The sequence below is a fragment of the Panthera pardus genome, unplaced genomic scaffold, assembly GCF_024362965.1.
Source record: "Panthera pardus isolate Hobbes unplaced genomic scaffold, ASM2436296v1 HiC_scaffold_11, whole genome shotgun sequence".
Taxonomy (NCBI): Eukaryota; Metazoa; Chordata; class Mammalia; order Carnivora; family Felidae; genus Panthera; species Panthera pardus.
In genome coordinates this window covers 13,133,034-13,158,350 of record NW_026526666.1, presented here as the reverse complement: position 1 = coordinate 13,158,350, position 25,317 = coordinate 13,133,034, and the positions used below count along the sequence as shown (strand labels likewise).

Sequence of the window (25,317 nt, the reverse complement as noted above, 5' to 3'; positions counted from 1 at the left end):
GTGCGGGCCTGCTTCAGATCCTCTGTCTCCCCCTTTCTCTCTGCCCCTCCCCCACTCGCGCTGTCTCAAAAATAAATAAACATTTATAAATAAATAAACAAACAAACAAAGCTTGTCCAAGACAAACGACTGCTAAGTGACGCGCCTAAAATTGGAGCCCAAAGCCCGACCTGTGTTCACAAAGCCCGACCTGTGTTCACAAGCGTATCTCCCCACTGGGAGGGTTGTCTCCGTCGTGTCACTCAGAGCTGGGCTTCCATACCTTCGCTATGTGTCCCCCACCCTCAGCTCCCTTCTCCCCCACCACCCTCTCAGCCACCTCTCTAAAGCCAGCTCTGAATACCTTCGCGGGCCATCTATGCAGTCCGACTCAAAATGGGCTTCCTTCACCAGGCCTCCCGGATGCTTGGGACCCTGCCCTACTTCTCCCCTTTTCTCTCCTCCCCAATCTCCTATTACACTTAACGGCCCAGAAGAGCACTGACTACGCCCTTGGCCTGTTTCACACGTGTCACATGTCCACCCTGCTCCTGCCTCCTCTTGCCTTGCCTAAAGAACAACAACCATCAGGGAGGTCACACTGCTTGCGGCCCTGAGGCTCGCGGCCCTGAGGCCCTGAGGCGTCAGCTCCAGATTATGCAAACTTCCTCAGGGTGGAGGCCACCATTTCTGTGTCTGCCATATCATCCAGCTTAGTGCCAACCACAAAGTAGGTGTTGAATAAATTCACACATCCTCATGTTATTGTTCAAAGCATCTGAATATCCCTTAGTTGGATGAATCTTCCTGAAAACCTGGTGAGGTGGGTTACAGATTCGGAGGGGTTCGCCACAGCTAAGGTGGCTGTCTGGTCGCTGGAAGACCAGGACTAGGACCCAGATTTTTGATCCTGGGTACAGGGCGCTTTCCTCAACCAGGCCATGGACATAGGCTCCGCAGTGCCATGGAATGGTATCCCTGATCAGCTAATTTTGTCCACTGTTTCTTCCCCCACAGAGCTGTGGGAAGGGCCCTGCTGGGACTCTGTTTCTGGAAGGTGTCTTTAGATGGGCTCTGAAGGCAGCTTGAGTCAGAGGGTAGAGGTGGTCGGAAGCACCCGAGGTGCAGCCCTGAATGAGACCAGCACCTGGCAAAGAGGTCCTGGTCCAAGAGAGGACCGTCCCGGTGCCCCCCCCCCCAACCCCCGCAAAGGGTTCGTGCAGCGTCTAAGGTCTGTGGAGTCCCTGCTCCACCCCAAGGCCCTGCAGAAAGCCACCAGTAGGGACAGGTGGTCAGTTACAGAGCAATCCCCAGGTAGCCACAGGATCCTTTCTCCAGCAGGAAAGGAAAGGAAAACCATCAGAGAGCTGCTACTCCCTCGGGCGAAGGAGGAAATGATCCGGGCAGAAGGAGTCAGGGTGTTGTTTTGCCCACAGAGTTGCAGGAGGGAACCAAAAGCAAAGATGCCCCTGTCAGGCAGATCTGGAGCTGCTTTGCCAAAAAAAGAGAATTAGGCTGCATGGAATCATTCTCATTCTCCGCCAGATGGCCCAACGGATTTGGGATGCGTCCAGGAGCCCAGCCCCTTTTCTTTGCTCCAGGCCAAACAGCCGGCCACGGGATCTGAGGCCCTGAGGCTCAAGAAGTCAGTCAGGGTCGTGGTGGCACCCTCATGTGACCTGGTGCATCATCTGTGGGATCTTCCTGTGCCTGCACGGCGCCTGCCGCGTAACCCCGTCTCTCCATCTTGTGGCCCATGTGCCTTATGGCGGAGGCCGGGGTTCGAGCGGGGACTGGGGCCGGGGCCGTGTGGCACCTGCTTTTTCAGAGCAGCCCTGGCACACACCGCTTGCTCTAAACTCTGCACAGCTTCCGGCTCTGGGAAATGCAGGAGTAATTGAATGACATGTGCAGTGATTATGGGAAGAAGGAGGTGGGGGGGTGGGGAGGACCGTCTGCAAATCCTGCCAAGGACAGTAGGAAGTAATTCAACCTGTCGCTTTGTCCTGAGCTGCCTTAACAGGTGTCCGTGGAGTGGTCACTATCTATCCTGAATGCAGTACCTCACAGCCCGAGCACCCCCTCTGCAGTGCTGGCCAGAGCGCGTGGGAGGCCCCCGGAGAGGGAGGCTGCCCCGAGTGGGACGGGCCCCGGACGCAGGGGCAATGCCACTCAGCTCCATGCCATTGCAGTCGGCCCCGTGTTAGCTTGCCACCTACTCCGTGCCGCGAAACCCTGCCCAGGTTACGAGTCCAAATAATCTTTGAGCCGAGAGGCTCATGGCAGAGCAGAGACAACATCCAGGAATACACGTAGTAGGCTTGCACTTTCAGGGATAATCCCCATTTCAAACATCCCGTAAACCGGTGAGAGCAGGGAACATGTGCGCTCTTTCTCTTTTTTTTAAGTTGATGTATTTTCGAGAGAGAGCACAAGTGGGGGAGGGGCAGAGAGAGAGAGGGAGAGGGAAAGAATCCCAAGAAGCCCCACACTGTCAGTGCAGAGGCTGACACCAGTCTCGATCTCACAAACCGTGAGATCAAGACCTGAGCCGAAATCAAGAGTCAGACGCTTAACTGAGCCGCCCAGACGCCCCACGTGGGCCCTCTCTTCTTCACGCCTGTAATCCCAGCTCCCCGCACGGACTCCGGGATGGAGTAGAGGCTTAATCCGCGGTTGTCGAATGAGCCAATGGCCAAATGCCGGGATCGTGGGTTGCACTGACAAGTTCACTGGCGCTCTGCAGGGAGTTAGTGCTGTCTGCTGGCTGTCCCCCCGGAACGCCTCAGTTTCCTCTCCGGAGACGCTGCTCACTTGTCTTTCTTCTTTCCAGCAGACCCCTCCAGACCTGTGCCCCATTCCGTGGCCCCCAGGCCTAAGTTGCCTGAGGTAACTGATATTAGGTCAGAGCACAGATGCACTTTAAGATGCTTAGCCTGGGTGGAGAGCCCCAGACAGAACCAGATGTATTTTTAGCTCCTTAGGTATCTGGAAAGGTATTGAGACGCAGCCTTGGTTACAGACAGGACAAATCAGTATTCTGCTACTGGCCTCCCCACACCAGCAGTTTCCATTCAGTGTCTCAAAAGCAAGGGTTGCTATGGAGATTGAGTGTCAGGGCAACTGAATTTCCTGTTGGGAAACAGCAGCACAGGTAGAGCTCTGGGCCAATGGGAACCAAGGAGCTCCTTGGATGGCGGGAGCTCCTCTCCTGATGGCAAATGATGGCGGGAGTCCTGGCATCCTCAGAAGGAGGTCAGCGGGGAGACGGGGGATGCTGTCTCTGGAACTTCATTCACAGAGGGATTGATTCTATTTCTTCTTCCTCACATCTGGCATAGGACTGGTTTGGTTCTCTCTCTGTTCCTTCGCCCAGGGACTTTGGCCATCTAAGAAGCAGTCTGGAAGCTGCTTTGGGGGGGGGGGGCGGGGTAGTGGCAGGGTCATCCTGAGTAGAGGTCAGTCCTGGCAAATACCTAGAACCCGAGCTCTGTAAGGGGCAGGGGGAAGCCAGGTCAACCCAGTCCTGGAGGCATTTGAGTTTCGGGGATCTACTCTTGGGATGGCATTGTGCAGGCTTAGCTCATTTTATCCTTGCTATCATCTGGGGAGGCAACCAGACAGGTGACATGGTCCCCAACCTTCCTCATTCATTCAATAAACATTTCCTGCATGCCTGATAAGCGAGGTGACTGAGATTTTTTTTTTTTTAATCCAGGACTCCAAGAGGCTAAATGACCCACCTACTGCTACAAAATTAGCAAGATACAAAACCAAAAGAGTACCCAGGTCTGTTCAGTCCACAGATTCAGAGGGATAACAGCTGAAGAAGCTCTCAGAGGGGGCATTTACCTTGACCTCATGCCTCACAGAAAATAAACTGAGACCCAGAGAGGGCCCGGACTTGGTCACTCAGGGAGCTGGTGACAAAACAGGAATGGGATTCTTCAGCCCATGCTTCTTCTCATCACCCAGAGGTCTTTCCAGAGAACTGTGCGGCCCCAGACTTTTACTGGACACTCACTCTGTGTCAGGTACTAAACAAGCTACGAATTACTTTTGTTGTTGTTAACAGAGACCTGACCCTGGTGACTTAAGCAGAGGAAGTCATTCTCTCTCATAAAAGAAGTCCAGAGGCAGGTATTACAGGGCTGTTTGACAGATGGACAAAGTCATCAGGGATGCAGGTCCCTGCTACTTTTCTGCATCACTGCCTTCAACACAGAGGTTTGATTCTAAACACCCAAGATGGCTGCTGGAGTTCGAGCCATCACATCCACATTCCAGGCACGAAAAGGAGGAAGAAACTGGAACAAAAGGGCATGTGTGCCTGCCCTGTCTGCCCCCCTCTCTCCTTTAGGAATCTTCCCGAAAGCCCATCTAAGTTCCACTTATAGCCCATTAGCACTTGCTAGTTGCAAGAAAGGTTAAGAAATGTCATCTTTTACCTGGGCGCATGTTACCCTAAATAAAATTGGGGTTATGGTAGGAATGAAGAGCGGGAACATGATACTTCTAAATTTTCTGCAGTTTGTGTGTGTGTGTGTGTGTGTGTGTGTGTGTGTATACTTCTATCATCTATCTATCTATCTATTTGAAAATGAGGGGGAAAAAAGGGGCCCCTGGGTGGTTCAGTCAGTTAAGTGTCCGACTTCGGCTCAGGTCATGATCTCACGGTTTGTGAGTTTGAGCCCCGTATCCGGCTCTGTGCTGACAGCTCAGAGCCCAGAGCCCACTTTGGATTCTGTGTCTCCCTTTCTCTCTGCTCCTCCCCTGCTCACTCTCTGTCTCTCTCTCTCCTTCAAAAATAATAAACATTCAAAAACAATTAAAAAAAACAATTAAAAAAAAAGAAAATGAGGGGAAAAAAACACAAAAAACTACTCGTCCGTCCTCCTAATCATCCACATACGTGATTATTAGCTCTGCTCAGGGTCAAGTATGTTATGCTACTGTCATGAGGACAGCACAAAAATTCTTAATGCAGAGTTTGCAGGGTTTGAACAAACTTAGTATCGATTCAATTCAGTTTGAGCAAAATCTACAGACCTTGTGGATATCCCCCTTGGAAGAGGCTTGGAGCAGAAGTGGCAAATTCACCAAGGAGCTGTAGAAAGTCACAGCTTCATTGCAGAGCCAGCTCCCCAGCCCTGGGCCTCCCCCGCTGCCAGCCCCCAGCTCATCTTGTCTGGGAACGCCTCCCACACAGTCTCCTGGACGCTGAAATCGAGCGCCCTCTGGGGCTGCTGGGCTGCTGGGCTGTGTGCCCCGCTGGAGTCAGGGTGAACGGCAGAGGGGGGGTGCTGTGGCTTCACCAGGGAGCCTCAGCCTTTGCACAGCTTCTCACAGATGCCACCAGTTATTTATGAATTGGAGCTGTCCTCAAGTACCCGCAAGGTAGGTCAAGGACATGGAGAGCCCCATGGTAAACTAAAGCCTGGGACCAGGCATCCTGACTCCTGCCACCCATGCTCGAAGAGTGGACCGCAGGCCAGCACGGGGGCATGATGGGGCACCCAAGGAACCTGTTACAAGTCAGTGTGGTTCTTCCTGACAATATTTCTAAGTCATACATTGCCCAAGGCATGATGAAAGGTTTTTGAGAAGTGGGGAGTGAAAAAGCAAGGGTCAGTCTATTCAATATGAAATCAGGTGGTTCACTCACGACCACCCAGACGCTCCCGGTGCACTTAGAATCCATTCTCCACTTAATCTTTACTAACTGAACACCACTTTGATGTGGGAGCAATGATGTGTTCAGTTGAAATACCTGGCCTTTCTGGCTCACTTGCAAATGCCTACAGGGCTGGACAATAACATAGCGGTAAACGTCTCTGGGAAGACTGGCCCTCCCTTAATAAAAGGCAGAGTCCCCAGAGGAAAAGACTACATTTTGGCCTCACCCCTCCCCTTCTTCCTGCCTGGGGTGAGACAGAGATGCTTGGGAATGAAGGGGGCCATCCCACGACCCTGAAAAGAAAAGCCCCAGACTAGGATAGCAGAGCAGGAAGCTAGAAGGATCTGAGTCCTTCATGACTCTCCTGACAACACCCCTCCCCTGCTTCCTAACTTCTTGTTATATGGCAAAACTCAAAGCCCCATGTGGGTGAGCCAGCGTGGGTTTCTGTTAAGGGAAAGCCAAATGCAATCCTAACTGATGCCTAAAGATTGCCAGAGGGCTATGCCTTCTTGAGTGTGATCCCGGGCTCACCAACCCATATGTAGAGCCTGTCCTGGTTCTGTCCCCAGGCTCACTTCCTCAGAGCTTAGAACCAGGCCAGCTTGGAGCAGACCACCCTGTGTATCGGGGAAGGAAACTGGCTGGATTCTCCCAGCAGAATTGCCAGCAGGCCTGGGCTTGCGTCTTGATTGTTCATCTTTATACATCCCTCTGGGGGAAAGTGAAGAATTAAGTCCCATGGACTGTTTTTACTCCTCCCAAGAGAGAACATGACATCCAGGAAAATGCTTCTTGGCTGAGAAGTCCCTGAGAATTAAGAACTTGATCCTCCCGAACTCAGGAATAGAATCTTCTCACTTCCCATTTCAAACCATTGAGGCCATAGGACTGCTCCCCACAGTCCTGGGGATCTATGGGGATCTACAGGGGAGATGGCCCCATAGATCTCAATCCTTTGAGAACCATAAGATCTTAAGGCTTTGTAAGGAGGAAATGATGACTGTATCATCTGTCAGATTTTTCTCGATTCAACCAAAATCTTATTGCGTGCTTGCTATGTGTCTATATAATCTTCACAAAATGAACAAATGGCTTTAAAAGATTCTTGCAAAGAGACTTGGATTAGAGATACTATCAATAATGCAAACGTAAGAAACAATAAAAAAAATAATCTGGGATGACCTTTCTCCTCCTGAATAAGCTCTTTATTAGCTGGCAAAAGCAATGACAGTCTAATTGGACCTAAAACAAACTTGATGGGGCGCCTGAGTGGCTCAGTTGGTTAAGCGCCTGACTCTTGATTTCGGCTCAGGTCATGATCTCATGGTTGTGAGTTCAAGCCTATGTCAGGGGGACTGTTTGGGATTCTCTCTCCCTCTCTCTCTGCCCCTCTCCCACTCTCTCTCTCTCTCTCTCACTCTCTCACTCTCTCTCTTAAATCAATAAAAACTTTTTAAAAAAGAAGTTGACAAAAAAAACCCACAACGTTTTCAAGATAATTCCCTGAAATGTGGTTGACATTTATTATTGTTAATGAAGGTTATTGCCCTAAGAGTTTTTGCCTTGAGATATTAGCTCTTGATTGTAGAAAGCTTCCGAATTAGTAAGACATTTAAAAATTAAGCATCCAGACAATGAATGCAAACTTCCTCAATTATTTCATTGATGCTTAAAGTTATTAACAATACTTACCCCAGTATTTAACAAAATCTCATTAAATGTGATGATAAGTGTATACAGGAGTCTTTTGGTGTTTCTTAGTAATTGCAAAACACAAAAAGCCGCATGCCCTTAGGGAAATGCTTGCTTCTTTACCATAAAAAATGGCTGAAATACTCGAAAAACACCATGGCAACAACATGAAATCTTTTGTCAGCAGACCTTATTGAAAGATGCATAGAAAACATTGCTGAAAATTTTAAGAAATGAACATGGAAACAGAGTATGTCTGATAGGAAGTTTGCTTTGTATACGACTGAACACAGAAAGCCTTCTAAGATCTCAATTAATGGGATTTGTTACTTCGTTTACGTCCTGGAAAGAATTATTTTTGAATCACCAAGAGAAACATGAGTAAATGACTTTCTCAGAAAAAAAATCGTTTATGGGAAAACGATTGACCAATATGAAAAGGGGAGCCTGGAGTGAGGGTACGAAGGAGAGACACCCTTGCTACTCATTCACTTGGCAGCCAGGAAGCAAAAGCCAGATGTGCACGAACGCTGAGCGCTGTCATTCACGTCATTACTTTTATAAAAAATAAGGTCTTTAAAGTATGGGGTCTTTACCCTACTTTGTAATGGGGTCTCGAGTCACCAGGAAGATCTTCCATTTCACACGGGGGTTCCTTGGTTTTCTCATGGCAAGTACTTAAAAGAGCCACCAAACGTAACCATAAATCACACGGTTTTCTTATAAAGACAAATGTTCCATTTTTGTTGCTCTTTTCTGTGATGAATGACAAATGGCTGTCAGATTTTTTTAATACGCACTCTTGATCTGTCCCTTCAAGATAAAGGTGATGCTCTATCATTGCCTAAAAAATAAACTCATGCGGGGCGCCTGGGTGGCGCAGTCGGTTAAGCGTCCGACTTCAGCCAGGTCACGGTCTCGCGGTCCGTGAGTTCGAGCCCCGCGTCAGGCTCTGGGCTGTTGGCTCGGAGCCTGGAGCCTGATTCCGATTCTGTGTCTCCCTCTCTCTCTGCCCCTCCCCCGTTCATGCTCTGTCTCTCTCTGTCCCAAAAATAAAAAAATAAAAAATAAAAATAAAAAATAAAAAAAAATAAACTCATGCCAGGAAAAGAACGCTTGAATACAGGTGTTTGGATGTTGCCATTGTTACACAATTTTATCCAATGACCTGCTTATAATACCTTTCAATCTCTCCTACCTGAACACTGAGAATAGAATCAGCAACAGAATTTTCTAACTTGTTTTAAAATCTTTCACTAAAAAAATTTTTTTTTAATGTTTATGTAGTTTTGAGAGAGAGAGAGATAGAGCAAGAGCAGGGGAGGGGCAGAGAGAGAGGGAGACCGAGGATCTGAAGCAGCCTCCAGGCTCTGAGCCGTCAGCACAGAGCCCGACACGGGTCTCGAACTCCCCGACCGCGAGATCATGACCTGAGCTGAAGTTGGACGCTTAACCGACTGAGCCACCCAGGCGCCCCTAAAATCTTTTAAATGAGAAGTCTCCATAGATTTTGACTACCCTTTATTAAAATTATAAAAGTAGAATAATTGTATAATATATTATAAATAGTTATAAAAATGATTGTGTGCTTAAAAGAACAGACGTCAGGTGTTACAACAATCATGTGGTGCTTATCAGACACCGCCTCACGCTGAGAGGTGTCTCATGGCAAGGGAGCGCACGTCGTCTTCTGACCCAGCGGGAGAAAGCTCCTTGACTTTCTCAGTCTCTTTTCCCTGCCTCTCCTCTCTCTCTGGGCCTCCCCGGCCCACCTTGCCCCAAGGCATAGCATTGCTCTGCAGGTGTTCTACAGGTTTGTGAAGGGGAAGGTAAAGTTCAGGCCAGCGGGGGATTTCCCAAACCTTGCATCAAAACCTTGCATTTTGACACCTGTTGCCTTAACCTCCTCCGGCCTCCTTATCCGGTCACGGGATAAACTCTCGGTTGTAGGCAACACAGAGAAATGCCGTGCTTCTGCCTCTCCTGGTCTCCATCAACCCCACCAAACCCCCTTTTCTCCGTTCTCCCGGAGCCTTCCTCCTGCCTACTCAGTGAGGTCTCAGTGTGCATTTTCTGCTTGGACCTCTTCCTCCCTGGCCTCTGTGGTCCTGTCTGGGCTGTCCTTCCTCTGGGAGCTTTCCTACAGATAGCACTTACGTGCCCAGCCGCCACTATCAGCACACAGCATGCTGACAATGTCCTGTCTCTCCTGCTGGACTGTCAAACCTGCGACCACCAGACTGTGGGCCTCCAGGTAGGCCCAGTGCCGAGAACAGAGCCTTGTAAACAACGGACGTGCGGTATGCAGGTCTCATGACTTACCGTACAACACCGCTGTTGTATACAGCAGATGCTCATTGGTGACAGCGCGACACCTGGGGTCCGCGTGGGTAACTGTCCGCAACTGCCACATGCACATTTTTCTCTGGCGGGACGAGTGGCCATGCACCATGACCCTGGAATCACTGCCTGCCTGGCGGCAGAGAGGACCGTGGGCTGAGGAGATATGCGGGCGCTCACCCCGTGCTGGGGACAGCTGGCCACCTCGAGCCTGGGGAACTGAGGGCCGGATGCTGGCTCATCCCTCGGGCAAAAGCTATGGTAATAACTGCTCTTCTGGACCAAAATACATTTAGTGACGCCTGGGAGAATTGAGTGTATGAGGCACACTTTAAAAATACATGAGAATTTAAGGGCCTTCCCCCCTCCCCCCCCCCCCCCACACCTGCTGGGGGAATATGTCCTCACGTCTGAGCTAATATTAGGGCTGTTTATTTTCTAGGGCTGACATTTCCTGGGCCATCTACAATTGCTGTTGGAGACGGAGTGACTGATACTTACTTTGGCACCCTCGGTCCTGAAAGGATTACCAAAGCTAAGTAGGAGCATGTCTGGGCAACATAGACATACAGACGCCCAGAAATATGTGGGCCGTTCCAAGCAGGGCCATCATCTGACCCAGTCGTTCTGGAATCCAAAGCGGCCCTTACATAAAAGAGTCCAGTTAGAGGGGGTCATCTCACATGGGAACTGATGGGCCAAAAACCCGGTTTTACACACAGAATACGAAACAGTGTTTCCAATGGGGCGACTGCTTTGGGAAACAAATGAAGGCCTGTAAGGCAACAGTCTCCCTTCCTGAAATGAAGCCCAACTCTTCCAAGCTTTGAGTGAGGAGGGGGTGGCAGGGGTGGGGGGGGGACGGAGGGGGCAGGGCCTCTTTGTTTGAGAAGTCCTACTTCGTTCGCAAGCATCTCTTTGCCTCTGTTCTATGCCTCCCCTTTGAGTACCAGGCTCCCCCACTCTCCCTGCTGAGATGAGTTGGGGAAAGGTCTCTTTCTCATGTTGCCCTTAGTACAAGTGAGGCAGATTGGAATTCTAAGAAGGACTTGACATTAAAAAAATAAGAGAAAGAAAAACAAAGCACGAAAACAGTTGTGATATCAGAGCATAATTTATTGATGCTATACTAGAACTTTTTTTTAAATTTTTTAAAAAGTTTATTTATTTCATTATTAAAAAAATTTTTTTTAGTGTTTTTATTTATTTTTGAGACAGAGAGACACAGAGCATGAACAGGGGAGGGGCAGAGAGAGAGGGGGACACAGAATCTGAAGCAGGCTCCAGGCTCCGAGCTGTCAGCACAGAGCCCAATGCGGGGCTCAAACTCGTTAACTGCAAGATCGTGACCTGAGCTGAAGTTGGATGCTCAACCGACTGAGTCACTCAGGTGCCCCGAAAGTTTATTTAAGAGATAGAGAGAGCGAACACCAGCAGGGGAGGGACAGAGAGAAGGAGAGACAGAATCCCAAGCAGGCTCCATGCTGTCAGCACAGAGCCTGATGGCGCGGCTCGAACTCACAAACTGTGAGATCGTGACCTGAGTCAAGATCAAGACACTTAACCAAGTGCGCCACCCAGGCACCCCTCGAACTACTTTTATCCTGTCCCTTCCCTCACACTCTTTAAAAATCTCTCTTTTATAGTGTTTAGGGTCTTCCTATGCTGGAAACCTTGGTTCCCAAGTGGCCGATGAGTAAACGTAGATCGCTCAGGCTTCCTGGGTCTAGGTCCGCAGAAACAAACAAATTCCCCCAAACCACACCTTTGGACAGCCCCTAGCCATCAGACCCTGAGGCTGCTGGGAAAGGACTGTAGCCAGAGCCCAGAGGGGCTGTTAGAGAGGGCTGCCCATGAAAATCACCCTGGCCCCTCTCCCCAGTCAGCACTAGGCGTGATCCCTGCACACTGTTCAAGGCTGCTTGAGTTCCTTGGATTACAACAATACTTAAAGTCAAAATGTTACCCCTCACCCGCTTGGAGAGAGAGCTCAAGCAGACACCATCTTTGGTTTAGCACCAGGGAGACTCTTCTGGGCCCCAAAGAACTGCGGGCCAGGAGAGGGCCCTGGGAGGTGGGCAGGATGGGTTAGGTGCTGTCCAGAACTAGGCCCTCTCCTCCTGACTACGGAGAGATATGGGGTCAGCGTATTAGTTAGGGCACAGTGGGGACTGGTGCCTGAGCCACACAAGGACAGAAGGAGCACCACTGAGCACCTACTGGATGCGGGCACTCTGACGCTTAAGTACGATTCACTCGCACCCCCCACCCCCAACCCCCGCCACTCGGCAGCCCTGTGGAATAGGGGCAGAAGGAAGGAGCAACACAGTGAGTAAGGGGGGTCGGTCAGGGATGCAAATCCAGCCTTGGTGTCCTCGGGATTCACTGCTGCGGGGGTGGGAGGAGGCTCTCCGCGGGGCTGAACTGAAGTGAACAGACCCTGAAAGTCGGCAGGCACAGGGCTGGACACTAGAGGGCTGAGTGAGGAGGGTACAGGCTAACGTGCGGAAGAACCAGGTCTCGCAAAGGAATCCAGCCTCAGAAGGCGTGTGGACTCCTTGGAGATCCTCAGCAAATGCGATCAGCCATTGCTGCTAACCTTAACTGAGTCTTTACTATCGGCCAGGCTTGCACACGGGACAACTCCTTTGTCTCCCCGGCAGCCCCGGGAGGTGGGTACTATGACTGTCCCCATTTTGCAGATGAGGCAGTGGAGAGTCGAACAGGCAAAACAACTTGCCTTAGGGCAGGAGTCCCTAAGTGGCAGGGCTGGGATTTGAACCCTTGAAGTCCAACCCCATTCAGTCCCCGCTCTTAGCTCCCTGACTGCCACAGCTGTTGTCCCAATTCCTGGCCTTTCCTGGAATTTCTTGCCCTGATGTCCTTAGCATCTCTACCCCAAAGGGCCTCAATACCAGGAGATCCCTGAAATCATGGGTTCCCTAGTCCCCCCCCCCCCCCCCCCCCCACCGAGAACCCCGGGCCTTGAGGCACCGTTGTCACGGGAATGTGTTCTCCTTTTTGATGTCCCCTCGCCATCTCCTGGCTAGCTCCCCCGGGGCACTGGACTTTCTCTCTTTGGTGCACTGGGCCAGCTGAGCAAGCAGCGGCTGCTGCCTGCTGAAGGGCCTGCAGGACAACGGATGCGGCAGCCGCACGGGTCTCTGGAGCTCCCACTTAGCAAGCAGCCTGCAAACCTCTGCAGGCGTTGGCTTTGGGGAGGGCTGTTGTTCATCACTTGTTTGCGCGGTGCACAGCGGGCTTTGCTGGGGAGAGGGGCACTGACTTGCTGGGGGCTGAGGGGTTGGGGACGCGTGGGGCTGCCGCTCGACCCCACATCAGGCCTTCAGGCTGCGTCCAGGCCAACATCCCTGCTCCATTCCGGTGCAGAACAATGTCGTGTTTGCTTGTTTGCTATTTATACTGCAGTTGCTGTCTGGGGGTTTTCTCTGAAGCAGACTGGTAAGCTCCCAGGCCCGTAAGTACATTTCCGGCTCGGTGCTGTGTGCACACGTGGGTTCAGCCAGTAGGAGGCCTGTCCTTACTCCCCCACGGCCTGCGTGTCCTTCCTGAATCTCTACCTTCCAGACACCTCCACTGCCCCTCCCCTCACACACGCCCGCACAGAAGCACACTCCTAAATATACTTAGAATCTGGCTCCTGCTCCTTCGCTGGCCAGTGCAAATCCCTCTCTTAGGGTTAGGCTGTACCCTTAGCCATGGCCTTATTTTCTCCCTTTAGCAGAATGTGGCCCTCCACGTTCAGTCACCATCTTTAACCCTCATTGCCGCACTTCCCCCAGGTCAGGGCCACCTTCTGAGGAAGCCAGTGCCCCCCTAGGCCTTCCTGTAGCCTAGTATGGAAACCACATGGTATTTTGTTTTTCCAGTTTTATTGAGGTGTAAATTACACAGGTCAAAATATACCTTTTAGTGCACACTTCAGTGAGTTTTGACAAATCTGTAGGGTCATGTAAGCACCACCACAATGAGGACACAGAACACTTCCGTCACCCCAAAATGTACTTTCGCACACTTCTGTAGTCAACCCCGCCACCCAGCCCCAGCCTTTCGCCACCGTCAGTCTGGATGGGTTTAATTCCTCCCTGTCGTTTTGCCTTTTCCAGACTGTCACATAAATGGAATCTGGAGCCTGGTCTCCTTCCCTCAGCATATTCTTTTTTTCTTTTTTTTTTTAAGCTCAGCACAAACCTATTAGGCTTCATCCATGGTGTTGCACGTTATCACGAATCTCTTCTTTCTTAATGCTAGGTAGCATTCCCAAGTAAGGATGGACCATAGCTTGTCTATCCATCCACCAGTTGAAGGACAATTTGGGTTCTTTCCAGTTTTAGGCAACTATGAATAAAGTTGCTATAAACATTTGTGTAGAGGTTTGATGTGGACATACGTTTTTCATCTCTCAGGTGAATACCTAGGACTGGGATTTCTGAACGGCAAGGTACGTATATATTTAACTTCCCAGAAACTGCCACACTGTTCTCCAAAGTGGTTGGATTCTTTTTGCATTTCTACCAGCAATGTACGAGAGATCCAGTGGCCCCATGCCCTCATTGGAATTAGGTATCACAGGTTTCCCTCAGCCCTCTCTCCTCCCTTTCCACAGGAGGGGGCCACGTAGTAGTCTAATGTTCCATTTCTGTTTCTTTCCCTCATGTGGCATCCTAGAAGGCAGGGAATGGGGTCTGTTTGTTTCTATTTTGCCTACACAGAATACATCAGGGGAGGAGCTCACTAAGTCTTTACCACCTACCCGAGTGAGTGAATGAATGAATGAATGAATGCTTTCCAGGTTGTTAGGCAGTTCCTAGAGGACAGAGCTACTCACGCCCCACCCATCTCACCTGGAAAAATCCTGTGATTCAAAAAACAAAAACAGAGGCGCCTGGGTGGCTCAGTCAGCTAAGCGTCTGACTCTCGATTTCAGCTCAGGTCATGATCTCACGGTTCACGGGTTCAAGCCCCGCATCAGGCTCAGCGCTGACAGCACGGAGCCTGCTTGGGATTCTGTCTCTTCCTCTCTCTGCCCCTCCCCTGCCTGTGTTCTCCCTCCCCCCCCACCCCCGTCTCAAAATAAATAAGTAAACTTAAAAAAAATAAAAACAAAAACCTGTGATTCGACCAACTCCCCTGCAGACGTGGGGCAGTGCCCACTCTTCTCACGCCTCTTGGTGCTGCCCTCAGAGCCTCTCTCTGATCCCCTTCTCTTAGGGCGCTGCCTACTCTATTATCTTCACTCCCTTCCTCACAGTGATGGTTGTCCCTTCCCCACAGTGATGGTTGCGGCCCGTGGCTCCCCAGGGGCAAGCTACTGGGGAGATGTAAAGCCGGCAGGATTAAGAGGGATCTGCAACAAAGGATAGTTGTTTCTATCTGTAACATTCAAACCGAAGCCAAGGAGTTGGGTGAGGGGATATTGACACCGAGGGTGGACTGAGAGAGAGGCAGCCCAACGGCCTGGTGGCCCTGGATCCCCGTGCTCCCTGAGAGTCTTGTGAGTTGTCCGTGCGGTGCGCTGGGCTTCTTTAGTGGGATAACCGCTCAAGGGAGGGGGTGAACACAAAAGGGAAGGGGAGCAAAGGAACCCAGAGAAAGAGCTCTGGAGGAGGAAGGCGAGCAGAGGCACTATGTGATGGGAGACACACGGCTGCCGGACGGCAGCGGGTGCCTGCCGGAGCAGGCCTGGGGCCTCTGATGCAGCCCGACAAGCGGAGGGCAGCCACCGCCGACCTGATGGCAGGAGGCCCGACCCAGCCTGGTGGCCACACTGCCTCCCACATCCCCTGCAGACCTGGCTCTGCTGTGGCCTCAACTCACAGTTACACGTTCTGGAACAACGAAGGGGTCTATTAATGTGGAAGATCAGCCCTTCAGGAGATTTACACACTGGGGTGCTGAATGGAACTCTCCTAAAGGATCTTTTCAGGAGAGCTTGGGAGCTAGTGGAGGGATGCTGAGGACTATAGTCATGGGGGGGGGGGGCGGTAGAGATAGGCAGAAAAACAAATTGATGACTGGCCCTCCAGAGTCTAAGGTATTCTGTTCCCCTTATACAGGCTGACAAGGGCCAGAGGTGGCCCTTTTCCACCTGAGAGCTGGAAAAATTTTGCAAAGAGAAGAGAGAAATGAAACCCTCAGAGATGGGGTGGCGGTGGGTTCAGCTTGTATTCCTGCCGAGGGGAGGCTGGCTGAGTGCCGGTGTGTGCCCTGGCAAAGGCTGGGCAAGAGATGGTCAAGGAGAAAAGAACCGTAGAGATAGATCATCTACTCCAAATTCTCCCTTCCTACAGGTGAGCTAGCTGAGGCCCAGGGCGAGGAGGGAAGGGACTTGCCAATGGTCACACAGTTAAAGTAGAAGAGACCAAACTGGAGCCCGGTCTCTGGGCTCTTTCAAGAGCGGTTTTGAATCCAGAATCCTGGCAACTCATCAGGAAACTCTAGTCTAGAAAGCTCTTAAAGAGCAAAAAGCTAAAAATGAATCCGGATCGTTTTGGACTAGTATATTTCTAGCCAAAGCAGCTACACTGGTATTGTTTCCGGCTCCACGGATTTCAGCCGGAGAGTGTGGTGAAAATGGACACCTGTCTCCTTCTTTAGAAAAACCGTTCCAACAAAAAGTGGGCTAGCTGCTCCTGGAAACAGTCAGGCCCGGTTTTGCCAGGAAACACACAGCCACGTGGCGCTGTTTCCAGTTTAGGGTATGGCAGAAGGGGGTGGGCTATGGAGTGGGGGAAGAGGCTGTCCCGCCACATGCTTCTGGAATCTTCCCTGTTGCTGACAGCTGTACAGTGACTCAGGGAGGCAGCCAGAGGCGGAGGAGAAAGCTCTGCTTACATATAAACGGCTCACAGTGACCTGAAGCTTACACCACATAATCACTCATAATTACCCTACATTCCCCTGACTTATGAACATCAGGACCAGGACAGATCTCCGCTTCCTGACACAATTTTCCCTAAAGTTCTGGACCTTTGATGACCTCCATAGTAACCAGACATAGTAATTTTGCTGTGGGGTACCTGGATATATCTCTCTCTGTCTCTGTCTCTCTCATCTGTCCTAGTCTATCAACTCTACTGGAGGGACAGGCCCCGGCTGCCACATTTGTTCCCTGAGAGCCCCAGCTACAGCTGATTGGATCAAAATCAGACCCTGTCTCAGTGTTGAGCAATCTATCGGCTAGTCAGTAACCAATCAGATTCCCCCGTTCAAATCAGAGTTTTAAACAAGGGCTACAGAACCACAGTTCAACGGTTATGGAGAGTTGGGGACTTTACCCAGGAACCAAAGCTGTGAATGAGCGAAGGTTATGGGGAGGCGGAGACGCTTTCTGAGTAAGCTGGAGAGACTAAAATAGCACACCCATGTAAATGGATGAGATGCCATCGAGGCTTCAGAGAAAGAGAATCCGAAAGAGTGTCTGCCTGGAGTCCTAGAGTTCAAACTTCCTAGATTCAATTTCCAAGAGACTGGGCTATACTTTGTGTCTACGAGCTGCCCTGTAACCTTACGATAATTACATCCTTTGTTTTGAGCTGCATGAGTGCTTTTCTTCCTTTGCATCCAGCAAATCCATCTTAAAATGCCTTTATCTTTATGTAATCTGATTTCATGTATTATAAAAATGATCACTCCCAACTCTCCAAGGGATGGCCCTGGAGTTGGTGATGGTGTCTATCTAAGTCTCCCCGTGGAGATTTAGAACGAGAGACCATTAAGAAGCTGAGTGCAGAGAGGAAGGAGGAACGCTTTACTTCTGTGACTGCACAGAAAGTCTCCCGGAGAAAATGAACCCAGGAGCTGGAAGGGGGCATCTAGTTAGAGAAGTGTCTTTCATGGACTTGGCCTGGCCCCTAGAGATGAAGTGCTCCATGTTTCCTCAACCAGTTCCTTAATTCTTTCCAGAAACATTCATTGTGCACAAATGTGAGCCTGACCCTCAGCTTGGGGCCGAGGAAGCAGGGAAATAAGACACAGTTTCTTCTCACAGTTTAGTGAGGGAAACAAACACGTTAGTACTTTGTTGGTTGGTACGACAACTAAGCCTTTATTATGGTTTGTCTTCTGTGCGAGTTATTTATCTCGGTCAGTTTCTTCTGTGAGGGGAGGTGTCCAGAAAGAACAGAAACTCTGGAACATCACCTCTTTTCCCCCCACAGAGACTCGTGATGAGCCTGGCACTTGAGAAGTGACTGGAGAATTAATTGGCCAGAGGGTCCGGGCTGTGGATTTGAACTGTGTCGTTCTTCTTTGTCCACTGATGGCCAACATGACCATGACCAGTAAATCTGGGGGAAATATGTGCTCATGGAGCTCCTGGCTCACAAAAGAAGACCCAGGAAGGGTGGGAAATGTGGGTGAAACCACCCAAAGCCATGATGGGAAAAGAACTCAAAGCACACACCCTCTGGGTGTGGGTGAGCGATGTCTGTAGAGAGGTGTCCTAGGACTTACAGATAAAGCCACTCGTCTGGAAGTACAATCAGTAGTAAGGCCTGTTGTCCCAAAGTTCACTGGATGCTCTAAGGTTTCTGAGAGAACCACCCACATTTGAGAGTCGAACCAGTCGTAGAGAGGACTTGAATACTCCCAACACTAATATGTCACTAAGAACTGAATGCATGCTTTGTGACCTGTGTCCATGAGGAATGAGTTAGAAGAAAATAGTGGTTTTTATGGCATCCAGGCAAACAAGGCCAATGAGCATCACTGTCTCTAGCTTTGTCAGAAGACGAGGGAGCCCTAAGCAACTCCCACGGGTACCTGGACTCTTTGGCAAGAATTCTTCTAGACCGGAGATATACGTGCTCGGCTCCTGTGGCACAACATCTTGACCATTAAAAGCATAAACGCATCTGCCGCCCCACATTCTGCCTCAATACCATCCAGGCGACTCCTGATTCCAGGCTGTTGGAGAGTGACATTTCTGATTTACCATCAGGCTCTTAGGAGGTCAGTTGGCGTGAGTTAGTCCTCTAGTGCATCTAAATGAAAGCGCAGCATCCTCAGGCAGAGAGCGCGGGACATCTTGTACTCAATGCAGCATGGAAGCAAGCATCCTAACGGCCCCAACAGCTGGGGGGGGGGGGGGGCTGCAAAAGTGAGCTGATAACAGGCGTCCTCCAGTAAATTCTCAACAGTGCTGAGACCTGGGTCATGTGTATTTACCAATACAGCTCACACGTTTGTAATTACGTAGAGACTCAAGTCTAACTAGACTGCAAAGGACCTATAAACTCTCCTTTTCCTCTGAAGCCTCTGTTTTCAGCATTACCTACCCACGCCCCCTCCCAACCCCCAACCCCCTGGCAAAGACTAAATTTAGCCATCCGTCCTCACTTGAAATGGTTTTCGTAGGGGCTCAGGCTCACTTGATAGAGGTGATATTATAAGTGAAGTCAAGAAAGAACACATCATTAAAAATGTTCAGGGCCAGCAAAATGCCTTTGAAATTGCTTGCTTTTTAGCTGGCAATGTGAACTAGCCTAGCAGGAACACGTCTTGAAGTCTGCATTAGGAAGATAATAGAAATGTAATGCTATTTCTTGTGCGACTTTGAATGCCACGGGCATTCCGAGCTCTAACAAATTAACAGTGGGATGTTCTTTTCTTTAGGAGAAACAAAACAGGATTTATTGGTGAAATGGACGCCCCACCACATTTCTGACTCAGTCACCTCCCCCCCCCCCCCCCCCCTCCCCCCCCCCCCCCCCCCCCCCCCCCCCCCCCCCCCCGCCCCTTGAAATAACTCAATGGCTACTAACCTTGGAGTTCCTCCCTTCCTGGTGAAACCTAGCTCCTGCTTCCCCGCCCCCCCCTTCCCCCCCCTCCCCACCCCATACCAAGACCAGTCAAGTCTGACTTTCAAAGCAGCAGGGCCACCCTGGGGGGTTGAGAGGGACAACGTTTCCATCTTTAAAGCCTGGTACATTTTGCTCTAAACTGGATTCCAGGAAGGGCTGAGTGGAAAGCAATGTTGAGGATGGCCTGGCCCTAGCCACACCGCAACCCACCCCCCCGCCCCCGGCCCCCAGGAGAAGGTGCAGACTCTCCTCTTATTAATGTAGGTCAACTCTAAAAGTTTTTATGTGATTGTACTATACGTCGTATGATTACATTAAGTGCATGTGAACAAGATGCACTGTGGGGGTGTTACAGACAAATTCTCTAGGAAGAATCACCAAAGAAGAAGCCAGAATTTCCTTGGGCAGGCCACATCTTGGACCTCAGTTTCTTTATCTATAAATCGAGATGATCTGAGTCAGTGGTTTTTGACCAGGGGTGGCTCTGCTCCCCAGGGGACATTTGGTAGCATCTGGAGATACTTTTGGTTGTAACAATATGGCAACAGTACAAGCTACTGGCATCTATAGACGCTGCTAAACATCCTACAGTACACGGGAAGTCTCGTGCGGGTCTAGGGGTGCCTGGGTAGTTCAATCGGTTAAGCATCCGACTTCGGCTCAGGTCATGATCTCACGGTTCATGAGCCTGAGCCCCGCGTCGGGCTCTGTGCTGACAGCTCAGCGCCTGGAGCCTGCTTTGGATTCTGTGTCTCCCTCCCTCTCTGTTGCTCCCCTACTCACACTCTATCTCTCACAAATAAACATTAAAAAAACTTTTTTTAAATGTCAATAGGGTCTAGATTGAGACACCTTGAAGTAGATGATCTCTAAGCTCCCCTCAAACTATAAAAATATCCGCCTCTTTGCGTGAGTATTAAAAACCCACATGAGCATGTGTAATTTGGACCTCCTAAGTTTTGACGGCAAGGCTCCAAGGCACGTGTCTCGGGGATCAAGAAGGAATCTGCTTTCATCCCTACCTCGCGGGGCTCACCTTCTAAGCCAAGACCCAGCGCCGTCTGCTGCCACCTTATCTGTCATTCCCAGTGTCCTCAGAACATGGCTCATCAAGGAATCCATTCCCAGTTAGGGAAACTGGAAGAGGGTGGGGACAGAGTCCATGATGGCCTCGCTTCATCAGTCAGCTAGGCTATCATTGTCACTGGACTTTTCTCACTGCAACATCTCTCTCATTGTCCAGTGACCTCTGTTCCCATCTGTCAGCCAGGCCTGTCAGGCGCCCAGGAGCGCAATCTTACTTTACTATCCATGTCTGTCCTCCCTTGGGACTTAGGTTTGCCTGCTCTGAAGATACATCTTCCCCTGAGCTGGGGACTCAAGCTCTTTAACTCCTTCTGGAGAATTTGGACTCACAGTCCTAAAGAAGATATCAGATATTCAAGCTACAAGCTTTTGTCCCAGGGTTCAGAATGCAAGGAGATGCTCAATGTTCATGTCAATGGCCCATGTGGTATCACTTCTTCCCCTCGCACCCATGGCAGACATTACTAATCAACCACAAAACTTACCCCATTGAACTGGAGCATGACTAAACACAGCACAGCCACTTCCCGTGGATCAGACTGCATTCTCGTTTTAACCAATTTGCTATGCCAGTCTCTGAAGCATTCAAGTAAAAATGGCAGGGGTTGGGGGGCACTTGGGTGGCTCACTCGGTTGAGCATCCGACTTCAGCTCAGGTCATGATCTCATGGTTCATGAGCCCCTCATCCGCCTCTCTGCCATCAGGAGAGAGCCCACTTCAGATCCTCGGTCCCCCTCTCTCTCTGACCCTCCCCCACTTATGCACACACACCCACACTCTCTCTCTTTCAAATACAAACATTAGAAACAATTCTAAAGACGGAAAGCGTTGGGAGATGAGATCCTCAACTAGATTATAAATTCCATGAGGGCAAGGACAAGGTCTGTTTCATTCACTATTCTATTCCCACTATATACACACTCAATAAAAGTTGTTGAATGAATGAAGAGCTCCCAGCTTGGGGTCTCCCTAAGATGCACACTGCCTGCTTGGCAGTAGGTGTGTGTGGCTCCTAATCCAAAGCTCATCTCCTGGGCTAATGCAGAATGGAGCAGCCCTGGGGAAGGAAAGGAAGGAAGGAGGAAAGGCACTCTGGTGAACCCTACTCTCAGCTATAAAAGGGGACTGTGTAATGATGGTTTCCATGATTTCTTTTTTCTTTTTCTTTTTTTAAATGTTTATTTAATTTTTGAGAGACAGAGAACATGAGTGGGGGAGGGGCAGAGAGAGAGGAGAAAGAGAGAATCCCAAGCAGGCTCTGCAGCTGTCAGTGAGAAGCCCGACGTGGGGCTCGAACTCATGACCCGTGAGATGACCTGAGCCCAAATCAAGAGTCGGAGGCTTAACCGTCTGAGCCACGCAAGTGCCCCCATTTCCATTATTTCTGAGAGAGACGTGATGGCTATGAGTGAGCACTTGAGGAACTTTGCCGTGTTTGTTATTTGTTATTATCCCTTTCCTGGTTCCCCGGAGTCATCAGAGGGCTTTATACATTTTAAGCTATCATTTACTGAGTGCTAGGTTCTAACAGCTTTATGAATATTAACCCACTAGGTGATCACAGCAGGTTGGCTCTCATTTTACCCTCAGTTCTCAGACACCAAAGCTCAGAGTAGTTTAATTACATGCCCAGATGCACAGCTAGTGGGAGACTCAGCTCAGACTCACACCCAGGCCAGTGTGCCTCCAAAGCTGGCACTCACAAACCCTTCAAACAGCAAGAGTTGGTACCTGTGCTTAATGGCTGGGTGGGAGGAGATAGCAGCCTGGCAGTCCGTCGCTCTGAGTTCGGGGAGAGAGGAACCCCAAGGGTGGGAGTGGCAGGGGAGCAGCTGAGGGCCTGAGACCCTAGGGAAGGCAGAAAAAGGTACCTGGGAGTTGGGCTCGATGGGAAATAGGCTCTCAGTACCTAACTCCAGGATGGGGTATATTTCTAGTCTACTGGCCCATGATCCCTGGTTACTACCCTCCCCCCATCCCCTAGTCTACTGTCTACCATTCTCCAGTCCATCGCCCCACCATTTCCCACCCCCACCCCTACCCCATTAGGGCTGACAGATTTAGCAAATAAAACAGTCTGGCCAGTTAACTTTGAATTTCAGATCAACAACGAATGATTTTTTTAAAATTATTTATTTATTTTGAGAGAGAGAGAGAGAGAGAGAGAGCAAGCAGGGAAGAGGGAGACAGAGAATCCCAAGTAGGCTCTGCGGCTGTCAGTGCAGAACCTGACGTGGGCTTGAACTCACCAACTGTGAGATTATGATCTGAGTCAAAACCAAGAGTTGGACACTTAACCAACTGAGCCACCCAGGCGCCCCCCCCCCCCACTGAATGATTTTTTTTTTTTTAATATAAGTATATGTTCCATGTTCCATGGACTATTTCCGATGTATTTATACTAAGTAATTATTCGTCTCCCACTAGTTGTGCATCTGGGCATGTAATAATTTCGTGGGAATTATTCACGGTCATGAGTTCAAGCCCCATGTTGGGGCTTGCTTAAAAAAAAGAAAGAAAAAAAAGGAATTATTTGTTGTTTATATGAAATTCAAATTTAATTGGTTGTTGTATATTTTATATAACAATTCTATCCATCATCTCCTAGAGAAGAAAAGCTAGTAAAAACAAGATAAAAGGGGCCAGCCAGATGCCTGAGGCTGGATACTCTCCTTGCATACTTTTGGCTTCTGTAATCTTGCCTACCTCCTGCCTCCACCAACTGCCCTGAGAGCACCACCGATAAGGGCCCCCTTTCCTTTTTCTTTCGTCTCTCAACCCCCTGCCCTCCCAGCCATAAAAGGAGGCTGATACCAAAGTTCGGGTCCCAGCCCTTGGAGGTGACTTCGCTGGGCCGGCACCCGTGCAATAAACAGTCTTTTCTGATTCCCCAAGCGCGTGTGGCTTGTCTCCTCCTGGGGGTCGAGTATTTGCTGTAACGTCCTGGCTTACTGCCCCAGCATCTCCTGGTTTACTGATCTGTCACCCACCCCCTGCCCCACTGCCCTACTATCCCCAGTGGGAACTCCTAGCCCCACACAGACCCCTGAGCTCCTGTGTCACCCTCAGCTTAGCCTCTCCTGGAGCCCCCCTTGAAGCAAACAGCTGCAGCCCTGAGGACAGCGCCCTGGGCATCCTTGCCGGGATCCTCCCGAGGGCATCGGACTCAGGTGGCAGACTCAGGCTCCCCTGGGGGTGGTGAGGGGGCTTCTGGTCCACAAAGTAACGAGGCTAACGAGCCACACGAAATGTTAACTTGTGGTTTGGAAACTTCATCACTTCCCTAGCTCTGGGCCAAGACAATCATTTTAAGATGTTTGGGGGCAGTGGGATCGAGAAGAGGGTGGTTCGTTGCTGGTCTCTTGCCCCAGACTTGCCAACTTCAGACAGGATAGGTTAACGAGCTGTGGAAGTAGAATTCGCCCAGGAAACCACGCAGGGCCGCCCGCTGGGGTCCATTCCCAAAGACTGTAAAGCTCCAGGCGGGAGGCTGAATGGAGTGGGTGGAACCTGGAAGGTCATTGCCTGTTGGGGGGCTCCCTCTCCTCCTTCAGACATAACCACAGACATGGGAAAGGATTCGGCCTTCCTTCTGGCAGGAACCCCAACAAGTGAGGAACACGCGAACGGGGCCGGGAGGAGGAATTCGAGCAGCCCTACTGTCTGTATCCCCTCCCCCCGATACGTACATGAACCCACGTGTGCGCGCATGCGCTCTTAGGACATGGGAAGTTGGTTCTCACGCTTCTGCTGCTGACGGTGAGCCCGTTTCTTTCCCTGTCTGGGTCTCAGTGTGTTCATCCATAAAATTCAGGAGAAGTACTAGAATCTCTTAGGCCTTGCCTGTAAAGGCCCAGGACTTTGGGATACCCACCCTGCCACACATTCCCTGAGGGCAGGCAGTTGGGTTCAACCGCTGGGTGACCGACTGAGCACCCAGCACCCATCCAGCCTCGGCGAGGGTCCGTCATGCCAGCTGCTTGGGCGGTTGCTGTCCCTAGACCTGGAGAGCTCTCACAAACCAGAGGCCTTTGTCAAAGCATGAGCCAGGACGTGCCCAGGCTGCTCTGGCAGAGGCCGCAGGAGGAACCCGCTCCTGAAGCGAGCATCCTGGATCCCTAAGCAGGCCACCCCGGAGGTACTCTGCACGGTGGCGCCTCAGGACCAAGCAGGAGACCTACCTGGCGAAGGGCGACGACACATCTGGCAGGTGGCTCCCAGGGTCCCACCCCCAGTCATTCACACGCCCAGAACCTCTGTGATGCCTTTCGATTTAGTTTAATTAAGCCATCTGTCCACATTAAATGGTAAATTATCTCAATCACTCCCAGAATCCCAGAAGGGAGAAAGAGATATAAAAGGGAGCTGTCATCCCTTGAGTGGAACTGAAGGCCCCCGCCTTGCCTGCCTGCCTTCCCCCGGTGGCTTCCAGGATTTACAAATCCACCTGTGCCCGGACTCTGATGTCACCTGTTGCCTTATACTTCCTGCTCTTTTTAGGGGGAGAAGCAGGACTTAGGAAGTGTCTGACCATGGGTAGGAAAAAAGATGAACGCTTTCTTTTATCTTCCCTCTACTTTGGGGTGCTTGAGTGCCTGTGACACTCTTTTCTTCCAATAATTCTGTATCATTTTGTGCTTCCCCCTCAGGGAGCCCAGTGTTCTCACGGGACATCCTGAAGGGACCTGTGCATGACCCTCACTCGACTCTGCAGC

The 25,317-nt window shown here is 50.5% G+C and overlaps 1 protein-coding gene across 2 annotated transcripts in view; it reads left to right on the top strand.

Moving 5' to 3' along the window:
• The window catches only part of KCNC4 (potassium voltage-gated channel subfamily C member 4), a 46,662-nt gene extending 42,178 nt beyond the window's left edge, over window positions 1-4,484 (top strand). For both annotated transcript variants that reach the window (XR_002082214.2, XM_019457789.2), the window contains one exon: window positions 3,698-4,484. Coding sequence is in view for 1 of the 2 variants with exons in the window: in XM_019457789.2 (XP_019313334.1) it covers window positions 3,698-3,717 (20 nt within the window). In the remaining variant the exon portion in view is untranslated. The remainder of the gene's footprint in view (window positions 1-3,697) is intronic.
• Window positions 4,485-25,317: the final 20,833 nt, after the last annotated feature.